The 21,545-nt window shown below is 33.9% G+C and overlaps 1 protein-coding gene across 1 annotated transcript in view; it reads left to right on the top strand.

The window, feature by feature from the left end:
• The window catches only part of TEK (TEK receptor tyrosine kinase), a 143,660-nt gene that overhangs the window by 98,977 nt on the left and 23,138 nt on the right, over nucleotides 1-21,545 (top strand). The window contains exons 14-16 of the mRNA XM_051961438.1: nucleotides 6,589-6,740; nucleotides 10,565-10,775; nucleotides 21,420-21,530. Of these exons, the coding sequence (XP_051817398.1) occupies nucleotides 6,589-6,740; nucleotides 10,565-10,775; nucleotides 21,420-21,530 (474 nt within the window). The remainder of the gene's footprint in view (nucleotides 1-6,588; nucleotides 6,741-10,564; nucleotides 10,776-21,419; nucleotides 21,531-21,545) is intronic.

The raw sequence follows: 21,545 nt of genomic DNA, 5'->3' as shown, positions 1-21,545 counted from the left end.
GGTTCTATACCTATTTTCTGCCATGCTAGTTTACAATTTTTCCAGCAGTTTTTGTCAAATAGTGAGTTCTTTTCCCAAAAGGTGGGGCTTTTTGGTTTGTCAAATATTAGATTGTTATACTCATTGGCTATTTTATTCTGTGAGCCTAACCTATTCTACTGATCAACTAGTCTATTTCTTAGTCAGTACCAAATGGTTTTGATGACCGCTATTTTATAATATAGTTTTAGATCTGGTACAGCTAGGCCACCTTCATTTGCTTTTCTCTTCATTAATTCCTTTGAAATTCTTGACCTTTTGTTCTTCCAGATGAATTTTGTTGTTATTTTTTCAAGGTCATTAAAATAGTTTTTTGGGAGTCTGATTGGTACAGCACTAAATAAATAGATTAGTTTAGATAGTATTAGGTAGTCATCTTTATTATATTTGCTCATCCTATCCAAGAGCACTTAATATTTTTCCAATTGGTTAGATCTGACTTTTTTTGTGTGGAAAGTGTTTTGTAGTTTTGCTTAAATAGTTCCTGACTTTCTCTTGGCAGATAGATTCCCAAATATTTTATATTTTCAACAGTTATTTTAAATGGAATTTCTCTTTTTGTTTCTTGCTGTTGGATTTTGTTAGTGATGTATAAGAATGCTGATGATTTATGTGGATTTATTTTGTGTCCTGCAACTTTGCTAAAGTTGTGGATTATTTCTAATAGCTTTTTAGTTGATTCTCTGGGGTTCTCTAAGTATACCATCATATCATCTGCAAAGACTGATAATTTCATTTTCTCTTTACTTATTCCTTTAATCTTTTTTTCTTCTCTTATTGCCAAAGCTAGCATTTCTAATATAACATTGAATAGCAATGGTAATAGTGGGCAACCTTGTTTCACCCCTGATCTTATTGGGAATGGTTCTAATTATTCCCATTACATATGATGCTTGGTTTTAAATGGTTTTAAATGGTTTTAATGGTGCTACTTTTAAATATTTTATTATGGTTTTAAATAGATGCTAATGACTATTTTAAGGAAAAGTCCATTTATTCCTATACTCTAATGGATATTGGATTTTATCAAATGCCTTTTCTGTATCTATTGAGATAATCATATGGTTTTTGTTAATTTGGTTATTGATATAGTCAGTTATGTTAATAGTTTTCCTAATATTGAACCAGCCCTGCATTCCTGGTATAAATCCTATTTGGTTATGGTATATTATCCTGGGGATGATTATCTTAAAATTTTTGCATCAATATTCATTGGGGAGATTAGTTTATAATTTTCTTTCTCTGTTTTCATCCTACCTGGTTTAGGTTTCAGTACCATGTCTGTATCATAAAAGGAATGTGGTAGGAGTCCCTCATTCCCTATTTTTTCAAATAGTTTATATAGAATTGGAGTTAATTGTTCTTTAAATGTTTGGTAGAATTCACATGTAAATCCATGTGGTCCTGGGGATTTTTGATTATGGTTTTATTTCTTTTTCTAAAATGAGACTATTTAAGTAATTTATTATTTTTTTTGTTAATCTGGGCAATCTATATTTTTGTAGGTATTCCTCCATTTCATTTAGTTTGTCAAATTTGTTGGCATAAAGGTGGGCAAAGTTAACTCCTGATAATTACTCTAGTTTCCTCTTGATTGGTGGATAGTTCTCCCTTTTCATTTTTGAGACTAACAATTTGATTTTCCTCTTTTATTTTTCTTATCGAATTAAATAAAGGTTTATCTAGTTGGTTGGTTTTTTCATAAAACCAATTCTTAGTTTTATTTATTAACTTATTATTTAATTAATTATTATTAATAAATGTTATTAATTTATTAATTCAATAGTTTTTTGTTTCCATTTTGTTGATCTCTTCTTTTATTTTTAGAATTTCAAGTTTGGTATTTGATTGAGGGTTTTTAATTTGTTCTTCTAGCTTTTTCAGTTGTAAGCCCAATTTATCGATCTTCTCTTTCTATTTATTTTATGCAAGCAAGCCTCTACACATATAAAATTTCCCCTTATTACCATTTTGGCTGCATCTGACAAATTTTGGTACGTTGTCTCATTATTGTAATTCTCTTGGATGAAATTATTGATTGTATCTATGATTTGCTGTTTCACCCATTCGTTCTTTAGGATGAGATTTAGTTTCCAATTTCTTTTTGGTCTATTTTTCCCTGGCTCTTTATTGCATTGTGATCTGAAAAAAATGTATTTACTATTTCTGCCTTTCTGCATTTGATTTTGAGGTCTTTATGTCCTAATATATGGTCAGTTTTTGTATAGGTTCCATGAACTGCCAAGAAGAAAGTGTACTTCTTTTTGTCTCATTCAGTTTTCTTCAAAGATCTATCATATCTAGTTTTTCTAGTATTCTATTTACCTCTTTAGCTTCTTTCTTATGTATTTTATGATTTGATTTACCTAATTCTGAGAGAACCAGGTTGAGATCTCCCACTATAGTTTTGCTGTCTATTTCTTTAGGAATTTAGATGCTACAGCACTTGGTGCATATATGTTTAATATTGATATTGCTTCATTATCTATGGTACCCTGTAGCAAGATATAATTTCGTTCCTTATCTCTTTTAATTAGATCAGTTTTTGCTTTTGCTTCATCTGAGATCAGGATGGCTACTCCTACTTTTTAAAAAATTCACCTGAAGCATAATAGATTCTACTCCAGCCTTTTACCTTTATTCTTTCATGTATCACTCTGCTTTAAATGCGTTTCTTATAAACAACATATTGTAGGATTCTGGCTTTTAATCCAGTCTGCTATCCGCTTATGTTTTATGGGAGAGTTCACCTCATTCACATTTACAGTTAAAACTCCTAATTCTGTATATCCTGCTATCTTATTAACCCCAAATTATACTTTTCACTTTCCTTTTCCCCTTTCTCTCTTCAGTATTTTACTTATGAGCAGTACTTGCCTGAAACAGTTCTCCCCCTTTAGAGACCCTCCCCCTTTCTTATACCCTTCCTCTTTTTCCTTTTATTTAGTCTACCTCTTCTCTTTTCCCCTTTCTCTTCCCACTTTTCTATAAAATGAGACATGTTTCACAGTGAAACCAAATATATCTAATATTCTTTCTTTGGGCCAAATCTGATTAGAGTAAGATTGACACAATATTCATCACCCTCCCTTCTTTCCCTCAGTTATAATATGTTTTCTTTGCCTCTTCCTAAGATGTAATTTCCCTCTTTTACCTCTACTTCCCCTCCCTTTTTTTTTCTGTCACAGTCCCCTATCTATCTCTAGTTTTCTTTTTTATATTATACTCTTTTATTTTATATTCTTAACAGAAATACACTTCTCAAGAGTTTTTTTTTTTTTTCTTCTGTTTACCTTTTTGTGCTTTTCTTGAGTTCTATATTTGGAGGTCAAATTTTTTGTTTAGCTTTGGTCTTTTCGTCAAAAATATATGGAATTCACCTGTTTCATTGAATGTCCATCTCCTTCCCTGAAAGAAAATGCTCAGTTTAGCAGAGTAATTTATTCTTGGTTGCATTCCAAGATCCTTCACCTTACAGAATTTCAGCTCCTTTGATCCTTTAAAGTGAAGCTGCTATATCCTGAGTAATCCTTATTGTGGGTCCTTAGTATTTGAATTGTTTCTTTTCTGCTGCTTGTAATATTTTTTCCTTGGTCTGATAGTTCTCAAATTTATACACTCTATTCCTTGGGGTTTTAATTTTGGGGTCTCTTTCAGGAGGCATTCGGTGAATTTTTTCAGGATCATTTTACCTTCTGTTTCTATGATATCTGGGCAGTTCTCTTTGATGATTTTCTGAAAGATAATATCTAGGCTGGTTTTATTCATCATGTATTTCAGGGAATCCAATAATCCTTTGATTGTCTCTTCTAGATCTGTTTTCCAGGTCAGTTGTTTTCCCCATTAGGTATTTTCATCTTTTTCTATTTTTTTCACTTTTTTGGTTTTGCTTGATTGATTCTTGTTATCTTATGATGAGGCACTGACTTCCATTTGTTCAGTTCTGAATTTTAGAGTGTTATTTTCTTCATTTACTTTTTAAAGTATTTTTTTTTTTTTTTTTGTATTTGTCCAATTGAATTTTTGAATGAGTTGTTTTGTTCTATGGAATTTTTTCCATTTCACAAATTCTGTTTTTTAAGGAGTTATTTTCTTTTTCCATTTCAAAAATTCTGTTTTTTAAGAAGTTTTTTTCTTTTTCTGTTTCACAAATTCTGTTTCTCTGGGAGTTGCTTTCTTTTTCCAGTTTATCAAATCTATCTTTTAATGAGTTATATGCTTTTTCCATTTCACTATGTCTATTTTGTGCTGTCTTTTCCAAACTCTCTTGCAAGGCTTTCATTTCCTTTCTCCATTTTACTTCTAGCTTTTTAAGTTCTTCTAGGAGATCCTTTTGTGATGGGGACAAGGTTATATCACCTTTTGGAGCTTCATCTGGAGACAATCTGCCTTTAGTCTCCTCAGGGTTTGAAATCTGTTCTTCTCTTTTGCCATAAAAGCTGTCAATTTTTAAAGTCCTCTTTACTTTTTTACTCATTTTTTTAAAAGTTAAATTAAAGTAAAGTAAAGTTAAGTTTAAAGTTAAACTTAAGTTAACCTTTAGGGTGGGAGAGATTTTCCAAGGGACCACAGCAGCATTGGGTCAGTGCTGATTCATTCCTGCTGCTGGGTTTGCCACATGGTGTCAGCAATGCCTCAGGGCTCTGTGCTGTCTGCTCTGGCATTTGTGGTCAGTTGTTTGTGCTTTGCTACCTCTCTCCCCCTTCTGATTGAAACAGATCTTTTCTGGTCTTTTTCTTCCCATAAATTGTCTGCCCTAGGATTTTGAACTGTCTGCACTGGCATTTGTACTGGTTGCCCTGGCTGCCTCTCTCCCATTTCCAGTTGAAACAGATCTTTTGGCAATCTTTAAAATTATCTTCTGCTGATAATTTGTTGCACTCCCAATATTTGTGGGTTCTGCCCATCCAGAGGCTGAATTTCATAATTATTTTGAGGGTTGTAAAGAAGGTCAGAGATAAACCTGTGTCATCTCTGTCATCTTGGCTCCATCCCTGGAAGTTGAAATCACTTTGACAGAAGTTACTTTATAAAAATCCTCTGTTGGTTAATATTGAGTAAAGTCACAAGGTGTCAGTGGTATGTGAAAGGGAAGAGAAGAAGAAAGGATCAAAGGGAGCTGGTTGGACAAAAGGTCTCCAATAGGGTACAGGAGAAGGGGGTAAGACAAATTGCTTCCTTCACAACTTATTTAGAACCTGTCCTGACGAATGTCATTTTAGGGTCAGTATTCCTTTTGTAGAGTTGAAGCCTCCTTGAAACTTAAGAATTAAAACAATATAATCTCTATTATAATAATTGCTCTCATTTTATGACACTTTAATGTTTTAAAAGCCTTTTTCTATCTTGCTTCTTTATAAAACTTTAAGTATAACTGTGAAGCATTGAATTTCAGAATTGAAAAGAACAGATGGCTAGTTGGTACGATAGATTTGGAACTGGAGGACTTGGTTTTAAGTTCTGACTGTACTACCTAATACTGTTGTGACCCTAAGTGAACTCACTTGTTATTTATAAAATTTAAAACCCTATGAATATTGGTGCAATGTACATCAATTTTCTCAGACTGAACTTCCCTATCTGTAAAATAAAGAAGTTGAGCCAGATAATTTCTGTGATCTCTTCCAAATTCATGCTCACCTAGGCATGCCCATTTGTTGAAGAAACTGAATCAACAAAGAGGTAAATGACTTTTTTGATTTCACATAGCATGTTAGTTCCAATCCAACATTAGGAATATAGTTCCTCCTCTAGTACACTACTTTTCTAATTGAGCAGTTGCCAGTATTATATTTTGAAATTGCATTTATGGCTTTTTGCAACTCTATGATCTCAGGCTACTCTTCAATCCACATGTTGTTGAAGTTTACCCATTTTTTGGGAAACAATTCTTTTAAAAAATGGGAGACTTTTTCTGGACCATAGGTCCAGAACTTGTCTCTATACTTGTATGAAAATTGTTCATCCATTTGGTATTTTGTTTCTCTAAAGCACTCTGAAAACCACTCTGAAGCTAGGCTTACAATGAATGAGGCTTACAAAAAATAGCTAACTAAAGTTTAAACAGATATCTATCCACTGCATATGTGATGCTTATCCCTTTTGCTTAAGGCACAAATTTACAGTGGAAGGGAGCACATTTCTTCCATAGGTTAGTTTAGAGATTATTGTCCCAGCTGCTTTACATACATCCACTAATCTTCATTGTATTGCAGAGTATATTTTCCTATCCTTAAGGTACCATTACCATGGTGCTTTTATCTTGGGGGCCCAGGTTCTTTATGCCATACCCCTATGGGGATACAGATTTATCACTATGTGAAACAGACACTTTTCCCTGTCCTGATAAAAACTGTATTTGAAGTTTGATGGTGCAAGTTTTGATGGTCACCTTTCCTGATGGTTTCCTCATCTTGAGAATGTATTCTGTGGGACTGCTCTTCCTAACTATTCTTTCTGCCACCATAAGCTCTGGAGCATTCAACACTCCAAATTGAAAGAATTTCCAGCTATGTCTAACCATTTCTATTTTATTTTCTACCACCATAGAATCAATAGAACTTGGAGGAGAGAAGATGCTGCTCATTGCTATCCTTGGTTCAGCAGGGATGACTTGTTTGACTGTGCTGTTGGCTTTCTTGATCATGTTGCAGCTGAAGCGAGCAAATATTCAGCAAAGGATGGCCCAAGCCTTCCAAAATGTGGTATTGTGTTAACTATTTTCAAGTCCACTTCTCCACTTCTATATTTAGAACCTTTTTCTTTATAAATATGTTACAACAAATTTGTTCTATTTTAACTTTCCAACAATTCAATTTACAACAATTCACCAATAACTGGTCCTTAAAAGTAGTGGTAGTAGGCACTAAATTAGGTTTTAATGATACCAAGAAAAAAATTTAAAAGGTCCTGCCTTGGAGGTATTTCTATTACTAATCTCCCAGGTAATGAAAAGCAAATGAGAAAACAAAACTCTTTCCAAAATTCATAGCCCTATATAAATGCTAGCAAGCATTCTTCTTATCATTATCATAAACATTATTATGGAGAAAAATATGGTACAAAGAAAAATAAAGAGGAATCAAATATTAACAAGTAAGAGATCCAGGGAAGGCTTCATGGAGAAAGTAACATCAGAGCCTTGAAGAAAGATAAAAGTACTGAAAGATAGAGATGAGGTGGTATTGAGTACACTGAATTAAGATATACCAACTTCAAGGAATAGATAATTATCAGATCTGGCTGGAACAGAGTTCATGAAGGTAAATAGTATAAAAAGAATACTGGGAAGGTAAATGGGAGCCTAATGGGCCTAGAGGGCTCAAAGAGTTCAAACAAGCCTTATTTTTCACATTGGCTTCCACTATAAATGGAAATTGGACTTTGATCTCAACTTCCCCAAATAAATCTTCCAACAGAAAAGAATGCTTAACAAAATAGCCTATAACATATTGAGTGATATTGTGCTAAAAATTTTTTGTCTTACTTTCCTAAGTTCATCATCTTTCTTTTCCAGAATTCCCTTTTCTAAGGTTATTGGAATTTCTCTCATGTTCAAATGTCCTTCACACCCATAGTCACATCTTGTGAAATTGATACTATTTACTCCTTTGGCCTAGACAACTTAAGTTGACTAGCATATCATCTTTTGTTAGTGTTCCTTCTCAGGAATTTCGTGTTGCATCCTGAAATGTTTTTAAGCTGAGGCTTTCACTTCTCCAAAATTAGCAAATACCCTATTCTATTAGCTTTTCAAATTCACAATTGAGGAATGAATCACTAGAGTGGCTTAAAATGAGATACATAGATATACAGAGTCCTTTCCCTTCCCTTCATTGAAAGTTACTAGAAAGTCGGTTGCCTGGTTCTGTGATTTTATTTGGTTTACAATTAAGCTTTAATCAGCAAAACACCCAAGGGGGATGACCAGCAGATGTGTGAAATGAACTAGGCCTCTGATAGTTTTGTTCCTTTGGAGGCAAGAATGCCTCACTTCTAGTGGATTCACAAAAGTAATTAAAGGTGTGTGTATATTATATATGTTATTTCCATTAAATAATCATTGCCCCAGTTAGCTATGCTGACAACTTCTCACAGACTTGGGTAATATCTGGTAATAATGCCCAGAACTCAACTGAAACTTTCATAGAAGCAAAGGATACACATTTAAAGAAAGGAAACCCTGGATTTCTTAAAACACTGTGATAGTTTTCATAAGAGAGGATCATGAGGGCAGGAGCTATGCCATATCCAAACTTTTATTACTCAGTGATGCATCTTTCACACATATGCTAGACATGGCTAGACTCACACAGTTGATAGTTCATAAATATTTATTAAACATCTATTATGTGCAAAAAAAGGGCAGCTCAAGACAAAAATACAAAAGGAAGCTGAAAAGGGAGTTAGGAAACAAGTATCTGACTAGGATAATGGTAGAGAAATTATTTTTTTTTTCCATTTGGTTATAGTGTACTTTCTAGATCCCCCAAATTGGAGTGTCAGAGCTGGACTAGCTCTCTAGAGGATCTCAGAACTAGCTTGAGTCCTTGGTCTTAGTGGAGGAGTGACCAGCCATGAGGCTGGTCAAAGATGGCGTTCATTTATTTCAAGTCCTCTCAGCTCCTAAATACCTTAGTATGATTATATCACTATAGCACACTGAGCACATGGCAACTATAGAACCATTATATCAATCACCACATCATACTGCACAAGTGCTAACTATAGTAGCATGTGTTAACTATAAGCACCCTGCTATTGATAAGTAAATGCCTCCTTACTGTAATATCCTTTGCTTCAAGTAGAACACAGATGGTCATGCCCTCGACTTCTCAGGAAGGATGAGACTCACCAAAGGAAGATGGGGAGCTGAACCAGTCATTGTCATCATGTTCCCTCTGGGCTGGAAGGTCTTATACCTTACCCAGAGTTCCCCCACTATCTGTGGTCCCTCTACATTTACTTAATAGTATTTTTTATCTTATTTTTATTTTTAAAGCTTTTTATTTTCAAAATATATGCATGGATGATTTGTCAACATTGACCCTTGCATAGCCTTGTGTTTCAGATTTTCTCTTCCTTCTCCCTACTCCCTTCCCTATATGACAAGCAATCCAATATGTATTAAACATGTTAAAATATATGTTAAATCCAATACATATAAACATTTATACAATTCTCTTGCTGTACAAGAAAAATCATATCAAAAAGGAAAATAAATGAGTAAGAAAAAAAAATGCAAGCGAACAACAACAAAAAGAGTGGGAATGTTATGCTGTGATGGTAGAGAAATTAGTAAGGGATGTTCCAAAGTAGTGCAGTCAAGTGAGAAATGAACTGAGCTTTCGTCTTAAATAGAGATTTGGAGTTCATGATCCTACCCTCCAATCAGAAACATGAGATGAAATACCATGTATGATCTTATAGGGTGATAACTTTATCCCAATAATTAGCTTCTTGGGGCCTGGTGGAAAAATGTTAGACAAGTCCCAAACTGATATAGCCAGGTGACAGATGAAGCTAGTAAATATTTGGGGCAGGATCTGAATTTGTCTTTTTGTCTCCAAGCCCAACATTAGAGAAAGCAGCTCACTTTGGGATTGCTTATTGGTGCATTCTATTCTCTTAAATTCCGTGTACTTTTTCCTGAGCTATATAGATCCATTATCAACATTCCTGAAAATGGAGGCTAAGGAAGAGAGAGAATGTAGGAAGTTGCTAAAAATTTGGGGTGGCACTTTGTAATGACATCTTATCTAACACCGGAATGTTAGATTGGCCTGTTCAGGTCAGACAAGACAGATTCTCCCAAGTGTCAACATTCTGAGGACTTCCATCTAATCTAGGACAGGTCTAGATACTTTGAAGACCTAGAGTAGACCAAGTCCAATCAGATGAATTCCAATAAAGAATTAGGCAGAAATAGCAATGTATACCAAAAAATCATACCCTAGGTTTTTCTGTATTCACAATTTATTGATGATTTAATGATATATACATTTAAAGATTTATCAATCTAGCTACATGTATTATTTATATATTATATATATATATATATACATATATAATATGTATATATTCTATAAGTGGAGTATGTGTGTGTATAATGTTTATCCATAATTACCCAAACACCTCTCTAACAAGGCACACTCCTAAAATACTCACCATAGAAATGACTTTAGATGGGACTTCTATGACCACACCACACTTTAACACTAGATTTCAATGAATCAATAAGTGTTAATTATTAAGAACTTAGTATGTGCCCAAGACTATACTAAGTAGTAGAAATTCAAATCCATATGCAAACTGCACACATACAAGAGGCTTATATTCTAATAATGGATTTTACCTGGTACAAAAGAGGAGTATTTCAGGAATACATTTTTCAATTAACAATCTGGTCTTCCCACATTCTTTCCCCATCCAAGAATAGAAAGATTACTTACCAAAGGAAAAAAAAAAAAGAAAAATTCTCATGTACGTTGGTTATGCAACTTGTCATTTCTTTTCCTTTTCCCAGAGGGAAGAACCAGCTGTGCAGTTCAACTCAGGAACTCTGACCCTGAATAGGAAAGCCAAAAACAACCCAGACTCCACAATCTATCCAGTTCTTGATTGGAATGACATCAAATTTCAAGATGTGATTGGGGAAGGGAACTTTGGCCAAGTCCTTAAGGCTCGTATCAAGAAGGATGGGTTACGGATGGATGCTGCCATTAAAAGAATGAAAGGTCAGTACTAGGTCAAATTTATCAAGTTCCCATTTGCTCAGGGTAGGTCAAAAATCCATCTTCTTGTTGAAGTTTCTTAGGGGGTAAAAAAATTAGCCAAGTGTCATATATTTCCTTTCAAATAAAAGCTATAATGCTCCTGGAATGTGTTGGCCTGCTATTTTAATCTCTAAATAGTCCAGTTCAAGTTCTCCCCTTGAACTTTGGCACAAATGATCTCAGTTGTTTAGAATGCACTCCCTCCTTACTACCACCTTATAGAAAACCTAGCCTCTTTTGAAGCACTATTTAAATGTTACTTCCTACAAGAAGCCTTTATTGTTCCTCCACTCTCCTCCCCAAGTCAGTCATCCTTCCTGTTGAAATGAATAATAGCTAACAGTATATAGTCATTTAAGGTTTGCAAAGTACTTCAAATTAATATCTCACTTGATTCTCATAATAGAGATTTGGGGTAAGTACTATTATCCTAACTATTTTTACAAATGATGAAACTAAGACACAAGGTCACACAGTTAGTGGTTGAGGAAGAATTCAAATATTGATCTCTTGATTCCATGTCTAGCATTCTATCTATTATGACATAGCTATTTTGGTTCGAATTACTTCTTAGGAATTTTGTGTGCCTATGGACCTCTATGTAACATATACCGGTAGTTCTCTCTCACCGAAAGGTAACCTCTTAGAGAACAAAGATCATTCTGTTTTTGTCTTTGTATATCCAGTGCCTAACAGCAGTGTATTTATTGTTTATTGAATTGAATTTAAGTGAATCAAAAATAGTCAAGATCCATTAACATGTTTTAAAACACTATGAGTTTTGGGGGATTCAGTTTCTTGATTCCTATAAATTAGAAACTATAGTTCCTGACAAAAGGCACTAAAAACTACTCTATGAGACCCCTAACCCCAAGGGATGAATTCAGAGCAGTCATAATTTGGAAAATTTTGTTTGCTGCTCTGCTAATAATAATAATTATAAGTAGGGCTAAAATTATGTTTATTATGTGCTGAGCATTAGGCTAAGCACTTTACAATTATAATCTCATTTGATCCTTATAATAATCCTGGGAGATAGGTGCTAATGCTATTCTTTTTCCCATTTGACAGTAGAAGAAATCAAGGCATATAAAGGTTAAGGTTGCTACCTTAACTACCCATGCTAACTATACTAACTATAGTAACAATATAGCTAGTATTTATATAGCACTTCAACATTTGCAAAGGATTTTATATATGTCATCTCGCTTGATCCTCACAACTTTGGGAGTTAAGTGCTATTATTATCCCCATTTTATAGACTAAGACAGATAGAGCTAAAATGATTTACCCAGGGCCACACAGTTAGTTAATGTCTGATATTAAAGTTGATTTCAGATTTTCCTGATTCCAAGTCAAAACACTCTATCCACTTGAAACTGAGCTGCTAGGTCAGATTGGTGGAATAAAGAAATTCATATCAACTCATTACTTGGCACCATTAGTTAAGAAGTTAAGAATTTTTTCATCCTAAAACTGTACTTTAAGAGATGTTGGAATCCAAGGAAATTTGTGAAAGTCTGGAAAGGTTTGATTGGCTATTCTATTACCTATTCCACTCACCTTCAATTTTTTTTTTTAATTTTATCTCAGTACAGAGACTGATTGTGTTATGTCTTTGTAACATCCCTTCACCATTCCCCATTTAGCACAAGATCTTGCACATAATAGAAGAAAAAGAATAAGAGAATAATCAATCATACGCTTTTTCTCTTCATACCAAACTAATCATTCCCTAATGTGGCATAAATGATAGCCATTTGAGTTATAACAACTTAAGTAGCAATTCAAAGTTCTATGTGCATATCAAAAGGGAAAGGACGTTGACCACAGGAGACCAGCGTCAAGAAAGGCTCAGAGACATAATGTAATATCGTCACTTGAGGCCAAACAGTTGGGAGACGGGAGTGGTAACACAGCAATAGGACAATGATGGCAAGCCCAAGAAAGGTTGTGATGTACATACCAGTGTAAGACTATAAATCTATATAGGGAGAAGATATCCATTCTATTAACGATGCTGCTTCCCCAAGAGGAGAAAACACCTGCCCCCATTTCTGCCCAGAAATCAGTACAGTGAAATAAGGTCCCTTTCATCAGCTACATTTGCTATCTGGCAAGGTTTCAAAGATGTGATAAAACTTGAATGTGGGAAACAAAATGATGCCACAGACTAACAAAAAATGAAGTCAGGACAAGTAGGATTTAGGAGAAGGTAGATTATGACAAATTTGGCTTTAGATAATAAATAAATACATTTGGCTAATAAATAATAAACAGGGATGTCCTGAAAAGCTGGAGACATACATAGGTCTGTCTAGAAAGATAGGGTATAGCACAAGGTCTATATAAAGCTGGAGGAAGAGATATTCCTATAGTGCACAGAATCATCATTTCTGACTAAAGAAGCTATTGTTTGCCCTTTGTTCTTGAAAAGAACTGTGACATCAGGGATTTGATGCCATGAGATGCAAGCTAATTGGATTTCAGTGAGGGAGGGCTGTGCAAGGCAAGCCTCAGTTTATCTTCTGGAGTGATCTGGGTCTAGTAGCAAGATAGAGATCAGGATGACTGGAGATAAACTTGGATAAAGTGGGAGACCTTGCAGTTATACCCTATCGCTTTGCAGGAACTGGCTGAGGAAGACGAATAAGTATAGATGTGGGCTGTATCCTCTATTTTTTTTTTTTTACTTCACACGCTTAAACCAAATACCCATTTTTTTCTCCAATCTTATGCTGTGAATGAAAGTTTTATAGGGTGGTGATAGTTGTAAATGAATTACGAAGTAAAAACTGCCATTTTATGAAGTAATTAAGTATAAGAGGTGAAGACAAGGTAACAGGAAAGCTATATTACTAGGTCTTAAACTGTCATAATTTTATCTTTGGCTCTTATGATAATAAAAAGGCTTAATGTCACTAGAAGTGAAATGTATGGTAGCTCTGGTGGTAGTATGGAGCCAGCATTTTATAAAGAAGAACTTTTTAATAAATTAAACAAATTTAACAAATCTGGGAAGATCCTATTAGAACTAGTGAAATCATTGTTTTAAAGCTGGAGGAAGAGATAATCCTATAGTGCACAGAATCATCATTTCTGACTAAAGAAGCTATTGTTTGCCCTTTGTTCTTGAAAAGAACTGTGACATCAGGGATTTGATGCCATGAGATGCAAGCTAATTGGATTTCAGTGAGGGAGGGCTGTGCAAGGCAAGCCTCAGTTTATCTTCTGGAGTGATCTGGGTCTAGTAGCAAGATAGAGATCAGGATGACTGGAGATAAACTTGGATAAAGTGGGAGACCTTGCAGTTACCTTGTCTTTATTTCTTATATCCAATTATTTTATAAAGTAATGTAATTTTTTTACTTCGTAATCCATCTGCCACTGCCATCATCCCATAAAACTTTCATTTAGAATATAACAATGCTGAAAAAAAAAGGTATTTGTTTTAAGTATCTCAATCATGTTATGTCATTGGGTGGTGTTCTTTTTCTTTAAAATATAATGATTCTCTCTGAGAGCAGGTTTCTTAGGGAGGTTTTCTGGAGACAGCCTTAGTTTCAATTAAAAGTAATAATCACCCAAATGCAGCCAGGTGCTAAAAGTTCAGATCTTTTATTGTGTCCTTCAATATAGCCGGGTTAGCTTTCTTAGAGGCCTCTCTCTCTCCTTGGTTCTAAGAGCTCTTGCAGGTTTGTGCTTTGCTTCTGCCTCTGCTTTCTTCAACCTCCAGCCAGAACAAACGTGGAAGATGGAATGGATCCTGACTCCTCTAGCTCAAGTCCGAATGTCTCCAGTTCAGATGTGAAATAAATTATGATGTCCAGGGTATCATTAACATCTACCTAGACTATTGGAATTTTCTTATTCTTTTTACTTTGACATTCCTTCTTTCTCCTTTATTCATAATATTGCCATCAGAGTAATATTAGGTATAGATGTGACTACACCATTCCTCTGCTCAAAAAATTTTCAAATGATTACTGTAAAGGAATTGGTCTTTGAAAGCCCAAAAATTAATCAGTGGGAAAAAAAATGCTTCTAATGAGATGAAATCTAGATTTTTTTATACTATTAGACCATTTATTTGAACCAGACAAAAAGATATACACTATTTTTCTTTTATGTAGAAAGTGGACTATTTTAATATAATAGTTTTTGGTTTTTGAATAGAATTCATCTTGCACCAGTCCCAGGACCTGCTTTTCATTTTAGCATTCTCATTTCAATAAAACATATGCATCCATTGCACCGAAAAGAGTATAACCTGAATTTTGGATAATCATTCATGATTATGATATCCCAAGACACAGCAAAAACCCTCTTGCTCTTCCTATAGTATATTTCTTTTTTAGCCAGTTTTGATCTTTGTACAAACCTTTATCATTAATTTCCTTATTAAGTCCTTAATACTATGGGATATTTACACAAACAAAGTAGTCAAGTCAAATAGAGATGATATTTAAAGCTGGAAAGGGTTGGCAAAGGTGAGATTGTAGGGAGGGAAAAGAAGAGAGAGAGGAGAGGATAATACCCACACTAAAGGGCTGAAAAGTACATGTCTCTGAGCCTAGGAGGGAAATCTAATAAGAGTCAGATATCACTTATGTCAAAAGCAATAAAAAGAATGAGGAAAACTGGATGAAGGACATCATGGAAGATAAAAGTAGAAAAAAAAAAGCCATTAGTTTCATTGATTCGTCTATTGTTAATGATCTTTACTAGAAAGTATTTTAGTTGAATGATTAGGGCAGAAGCCAAATTAGGAAACACTGAATTGATAGTGGGGTATTGGTGACGAATATATATATATATATATATATATATATTATATATATATATATATATATATATGTATATACACACACACCATACATATATACATATACACACATGCAACTTTTAAAAATGTATTAGTTTAACTCTGAGTACAGATTGAAGCATGCATTTTTTATTTAAAAAAATTTTTTTATTATGGCTTTTTATTTACAAGTTATATGCATGGATAATTATACAGCATTGACAATTGCCAAACCTTTTGTTCCAATTTTTCCCTCCTTCCCCCTATCCCCTCCTCCCAATGGCAGGTTGACCAATACATGTTAAGTATGTTAAAGTATAAATTAAATACAATATAAACATACATGTCCTAACAGTTATTTTGCTGTACAAAAAGAATCGGAGTTTGAAATAGTATACTATTAGCCTGTAAAGGAAATCAAAAATGCAGGCAGACAAAAATAGAGGGATTGGGAATTCTATGTAGTGGTTCACAGTCATCTCTGGTTCAATTCATTACTGTTCTATTGGAGCTGATTTAGTTCATCTCATTGTTGAAGAAGACCACATCCATAAGAATTGATCATCATATAGTATTGTTGTTGAAGTATATAATCTCCCGGTTCTGCTCATTTCACTCAGCATCAGTTCATGTATGTCTCTCCAGGCCTTTCTGAAATCCTCCTGCTGGTCATTTCTTACAGAACAATAATATTCCATAATATTCATATACCACAATTTATTCAGCCATTCTCCAATTGATGGGCATCTATTCATTTTCCAGTTTCTAGCCACTACAAACAGGGCTGCCACAAACATTCGTGCACATAGAGGTCCCTTTCCCTTCTTTAAGATTTCTTTGGGATATAAGTCCAGTAGAAACATTGCTGGATCAAAGGGTATGCACAGTTTGATAACTTTTTGAGCATAGTTCCAGATTGCTCTCCAGAATGGCTAGATGTATTCACAATTCCACTAACAATGTATCAGTGTCCCAGTTTTCCCACATCCTCTCCAACATTCCTCATAATCTTTCCCTGTCATTCTAGCCAATCTGACAGGTTTGTAGTGGTATCTCAGAGTTGTCTTAATTTGCATTTCTCTGATTAATAATGACTTGGAACATCTTTTCATATGGCTAGAAATAGTTTCAATTTCTTCATCTGAGAATTGTCTGTTCATATCCTTTGACCATTTATCAATTGGAGAATGGCTTGATTTCTTATAAATTAGAGTCAATTCTCTATATATTTTGGAAATGAGGCCTTTATCAGAACCTTTGACTGTAAAAATGTTTTCCCAGTTTATTGCTTCCCTTCTAATCTTGTCTGCATTAGTTTTGTTGTACAAAAACTTTTCAATATGATATAATCAAAATTTTCTATTTTATGATCTATAATAATCTCTCTGGTCATAAATTCCTTTCTCTTCCACAGGTCTGAGAGGTAAACTATCCTATGCTCTTCCAATTTATTTATAATCTCATTCTTTCTGCCTAGGTCATGAACCCATTGTGACCTTATCTTGGTGTGTAGTGTTAAGTGTGGGTCAATGCCTAGTTTCTGCCATACTAATTGCCAATTTTCCTAGCAATTTTTGTCAAATAATGAGTTCTTATCCCCAAAACTGGGATCTTTGGGTTTGTCAAACACTATATTATTAAAGTTATTGGCTGTTTTGTCCTTTGAACCTAACCTATTCCATTGATCAACTAGTCTATTTCTTAGCCAATACCAAATGGTATTGCTTTATAATATAATTTTAGATCTGGTACAGCTAGGCCACCTTCATTTGATTTTTTTTTTCCTTAATTCCCTTGAAATTCTTGACCTTTTGTTTTTCTATATGAACTTTGTTATTATTTTTTCTAGGTCATTAAAATAGTTTTTGGGGATACTGATTAGTATAGTGCCAAATAAATAGATTAGTTTAAGTAATATTGTCATCTTTATTATATTTGCTCTCGCTATCCAAGATCATTTAATAATTTTCCAGTTGGTTAGATCAGACTTAATTTGTGTGGAAAGTGCTTTGTAATTTTGCTCATAAAGTTTCTGATTTTCCCTTGGCAGATAGATTCCTAAATATTTTATACAATCAGTAGTTACTTTAAATGGAATTTCTCTTTGTAACTCTAACTGTTGGATTTTGTTAGTGATATATAAGAATGGTGATATGTGGGTTTATTTTGTATAATGCAACTTTGCTAAAGGTGTGGATTATTTCTAATAGCTTTTTAGTAGAATCTCTGGGGTTCTCTAAATATACCATCATATCATCAGCAAAGAGTGATAATTTGGTTTCCTCATTGCCTACTCTAATTCCTTTAATCTCTTTCTTAACTCTTATTGCCAAAGCTAGCTTTTCTAATACAATATTGAATAGTAATGGTAATAGTGGGCAACCCTGTTTCATGCCTGAAATTATTGGGAATGGCTGAAGCATGCATTTTTCACTTTATTTTTCTTGTTTTATTTCCTCCATAACATGGCTAATATAGAAATTTGTTTTGCATTTCTTCACATATAGAATTGATATCATCTTAATGTAGGGAGAGGGTCTGGAGGAAGGGGAAAAATGAGGAACTCAAATATGGAGGAATGAGGAATGAGAAATTTAAAAATAAATGTTATCAGCAAATATATATATTTTTAAAAAGTAATTTATCAGTAAAAGAGGAATGGGGTACTGAAGAGATCTAAATGTATTTGCAGGAATTTGTGAAAATGCCAGTAAAGAATAAGGTCCTAGAAAAGATGGGACAGGATAGAACCAAGAATTAATAATGGAGATACCTCTCTGTGACCAGAGGAAAGGAGGAGTTATTGAATGAAGATAATTAGATATTTTGAGCAGTTAATAAAGGAAATTGAGGAAATATATTCCACCTCTGTCACCTGTATGAGCTCAGACAAGTAATTTAACATTGCTTCACACAAAATTTCCTGGATATAATATTGAGTCATAAAAACCTAAGAACATTTTCAATAGATGTTACCATCCAAAATACCTATAATCTCTAAGGTACTTGAAATGAAAAACATTCAAATGTAACCACCTGATAGTTGATCAGGTAATCATGTAATAATTAATTATTACATGTAATTATACATGTAAGATGTATATATAATGTACATATGTACCTATATAATAATGTAAGAATAAGATGAATTACAAATCATTGCTGTTGTTCTCTCTGTTATATGCTGTGTTGGTACTCACACAGTTGGGAAAGCCCCTGTCATGTTCTTCCCCTTCCAGATTCATTCATTTATTTATTTGGATTTTTAAAAACTGAGTGAAAGAGAAGATTCTTTGCCTCAATTGCTACTTTACTCAATTATAGTTCAATTAGCTACTTAGTACTTACTTACTGAATGGACCTCAATCAAACTGGGATCTGTTGAAGATCTTAGTTTAAAAAGGTCAAGATCTCCCATTTTATGCAGGGCCATCTGCAGTTGTTCTGTTCTATAACTGACTACTGGACCAGATGGCTCTTTTTTTTTTTTTTTTAATAATTATAACTTTTTATTGACAGAACCCATTCCTGGGTAATTTTTAATAACATTATCCCTTGCACTCACTTCTGTTCCGATTTTTCCCCTTCCCTCCACCCCCTCCCCCAGACGGCAAGGAGTCCTATACATGTTAAATATGTCACAGTATATCCTAGATACAATATGTGTGTGCAGAACCGAAAAGTTCTCTTGTTGCACAGAAAGAATTGAATTCAGAAGGTAAAAATAACTTGGGAAGAAAAACAAAAAATGCAAGCAGTTTACATTCATTTCCCAGTGTTCTTTCTTTGGGTGTAGCTGCTTCTGTCCATCGTAAATCAATTGAAACTGAATTAGATCTTCTCTTTGTCAAAGAAATCCACTTCCATCAGAATACACCAGATGGCTCTTGAAGAAAAAGTGAGGCAGCTGACTTAAATCCAATTCACTTGCATGTCATGGCATCACCTCCTTGATGTCATGGTCTTCTTTGAGAATGAAGGACAAACAACAACCACCACCTGTCAAGGAGGATTTATAGGTGTTCAAAACAAAATTTGCTCAAGATGAGATGATATGGCCCAGTTGTTGGTAGTATCCACAACAGTAAGATCACAGATCCATTAAAGAATGTTTTTTTTGTCACATGTGGATACCAGAATAATAGTCCTTTAATCAATTGTAGAGCCTCTAGACCAGAGCTTCTAAATCATTTTTGTGTGTCCTTGATACTTTTGGCAATTTGGTAAAGCCTATAGATATATTGCATTGGAGTGCATGTTTTATCACAGGTCCTCTGGAATCAAGAATGGTCACTGTGTTAATCATATAATACTTGCTGGTTTTTACAATGTTGTTATTATTACAATGTTGCTATCAATTGTATATGTGAAGACATGCAAAACTATTCTCCTGGTTCTCATTTCATTCTTCATTAATTTGTTTACTTTTAATAATATTGATATTTTTAGTGTAAATGATTCTGTTTCTGCTCTCTTCGTAATTTTGCTATGGAGTGGTGATGGATTTAGGATGTGAAATGAGAAATATATTTTTGTGTACAGCTGTGGAGAATTTATTCCACTTACACATTTGTTTTATTTATTTGTTTGTTATAGCTTTTTGTTGACAAAACATATGCATGGGTAATTTTCAACATTGATTCTTGCAAAACCTTTTGTTCTAACTTTTTCCCTCCTTCCCCCGCAGATAGCAGGTGGTCCCATACATGTTAAATATGTTAAAGTATATGTTAAATACAATATATGTATACATATTTATATAGTTATCTTGCTGCACAAGAAAAATTGGATTTAGAAAGAAGATAAAATGGGAAGAAAAACAAAAATGTAAGCAAACAATAACAGAAAGAATATAAATGCTATATTATGGTCCACACTCATTTCCCAGTGTTCTTTCACTGAGTGTTATCTACACATTTGTTAACAGAAAATTTGCTTTTTTTCTTTCTTTTTCTTTTTTCCAATGGATTGTGGAGCAGTTCATTAAAATGGAGGCTACTACTATAGATATGAAGTGTCTCATGATCTTTTAGATGAATCCATTATATTATTATTATTTTTACTTAACTGTTTTATTTTGCTAAAAGGGACCACTCATACACTGAGAATAATTTGTGAATGTAATACAAAACTAAAATGCATCAGTAGAACTGAAAATGTAAAACTTTAAAAAAATAAAAGCCTATAAACTCTTTCTCAGAATATTTTTATGTAACTGACTGAAATGCTACATTTGAGTTGGAGAAAGTAAAGATGCAATTTTTTTTTTCCTGATAAAGTTAATATCTTGAAATCTCTCCTGGGACTCCATAGGTGTCCATGGATCTTAGGTTAAAAACTCCTACTTTGGAACTTTTCTTTTTCATACTTGTAAACTAATTTCTAGTTGCATGCACATAAATAGGAAAAGGACAAAAAGATAAGATTATATTTTGACAGTTTCTCTAGTATCTGGACTCTTCTATAAAAGATTTAGGGAGGGTATATAAACAAAGTATGGAAAGAAATTAGACTCCTAGTTAGTTGTCAATTTCTAGCAGATCATTTGTTCACCTACCTTCCTATCAATAGAATTAGCTACAAAACTAAAGAATTCAGAAATGATATCCCAATTTAGCCATGAAGTTAAGTTTGCATAAGAGTTTGCATAAGAAAAAGTGTAAAAATAAACTATTGGTTTAATTTTTCTTTAAGTCTTGAAGGGGGAACCAAAGTAAGAGATAAGCGGTGGAAAGACAATCGATTCTGAGAAGAGGCAATTGAAAAAAGAATTTCAATCAATGACATTTTTTTCTCTCCAGAATATGCCTCCAAAGATGATCACAGAGACTTTGCAGGGGAACTGGAAGTACTTTGCAAACTTGGACACCATCCCAATATCATCAATCTACTGGGAGCATGTGAACATCGGGGTAGGGAGTTTTTTA

This window comes from Antechinus flavipes, chromosome 1 (assembly GCF_016432865.1).
Source record: "Antechinus flavipes isolate AdamAnt ecotype Samford, QLD, Australia chromosome 1, AdamAnt_v2, whole genome shotgun sequence".
In the NCBI taxonomy this organism is placed as follows: domain Eukaryota; kingdom Metazoa; phylum Chordata; class Mammalia; order Dasyuromorphia; family Dasyuridae; genus Antechinus; species Antechinus flavipes.
This window is presented reverse-complemented; position numbering and strand designations above follow the sequence as displayed.